Source organism: Galeopterus variegatus, unplaced genomic scaffold (assembly GCF_000696425.1).
Source record: "Galeopterus variegatus unplaced genomic scaffold, G_variegatus-3.0.2 Scaffold3261, whole genome shotgun sequence".
NCBI lineage: Eukaryota > Metazoa > Chordata > Mammalia > Dermoptera > Cynocephalidae > Galeopterus > Galeopterus variegatus.
This window is the reverse complement of record NW_007729372.1, coordinates 212,535-213,738: the sequence shown is the minus strand read 5'-3', so window position 1 is coordinate 213,738 and position 1,204 is coordinate 212,535. Positions and strand designations below refer to the sequence as shown.

At 48.3% G+C, this 1,204-nt stretch overlaps 1 protein-coding gene across 1 annotated transcript in view; it reads left to right on the top strand.

Annotated features, from left to right (window-relative positions):
• RGSL1 (regulator of G-protein signaling like 1) overlaps positions 1-298 on the top strand; it is a gene marked incomplete at its 5' end in the record, with an annotated part of 28,880 nt that extends 28,582 nt beyond the window's left edge. Inside the window, 2 exon segments of the mRNA XM_008584446.1 lie at positions 227-255; positions 257-298. Coding sequence (XP_008582668.1) covers positions 227-255; positions 257-298 — 71 coding nt within the window.
• Positions 299-1,204: the final 906 nt, after the last annotated feature.

Genomic DNA, 1,204 nt, shown 5'->3' with positions numbered 1-1,204 from the left:
ATATATATATATATATATATATTATAAAATATGTATATATTATTATATATATATCAGCATGCAAGCCCGGTCTCCTGAACATCCCTGCAGCATAGCTGCTTTACCTTCCCTTTTCCAATCCCTTCCCTGGAAACTCTCTGGGATGGCCTTTCCAGGCTGGAGGACCTCCAGTGACTGTGTCTGTGTCATGAGTTCTGATGCGGTTTTTCTCTGTGTTTGTCTTTAGCTTCATCCAGCAACCTTACCCAGCCGAGACTTGGCGCTATCCACCGTGCAGCTGTGTCCCATCCAGGGGTAGGCATGAGCTGGAAATCCTCCTCTTCAATTCAGAGCTGCTGTGTCCAAGCCTACAGTGGAGACAGGGGATAAACTTCACAGAGACGTAGCTGTGCATCCTGACACTCCTCGGCCTGTAGAACCAAGAACTTGAGCTTGCTGCCTCTGCAGGGGCCTGTAGTGGAGGCAGTTAGGGAGAGGTTTCTCTGTGGGGGTCTTTGCCCACCTCCAACTAGGACAGGCCCTTTTAGGAAGTCGGAGTCCCCAACCATCTTCTAGGAGAACACTATTGCTGGAGGAAGCATGTCCTAGACGAGCTTTCATTATCGACTTCTTGAATACCCCAGCCCTTCTGGATAAGGAGCACAAGCTGGGAAAGAAAGAGAAGCTGTTCTTCTGCCTGGCAGGATATTGGCAATACGAACAGAAAGGATTTGAGCCTGTCAAACCTGATTCAGTCAAACCTGATTCACTTCTGCACAAGCATCAAAGTGAAGCTGATGCTAAGTTAGGGCTCTGGGAGAGTCCCCAGGGGTGATGGAAACCACAGCTGAGGAACACCAAAGAATTGCTTGAAGGTCTAAGTTATAGACAGAAGCTTCTGGGAATGGCAGGCCTGGTTTCTTCACCAGCCATACCACCTTCTCAGACCTGTTTCCAGACCTGTCTTTACTGTCCCTGGAGCCACCCAGGTATCATTTGCCATTGCTGGTGCATGGAAGGCAAACCAGGTACTTGGGAGCTCTTTACTCTAGAAAGGCAATGCATGCCTTCAGAGTTTACGAGCTCTTGGGGAAGACGGTGAGAATAAGAATGTGAGAACCCTATACTGAAGGCAAAGGGTTAAGTTTGGGCCATTGCCATTTCTAAATGGCAATGTCAGCAACAAGCCAGCAGAGAGTGCACTAAAGTTACCTCATGGCCATTG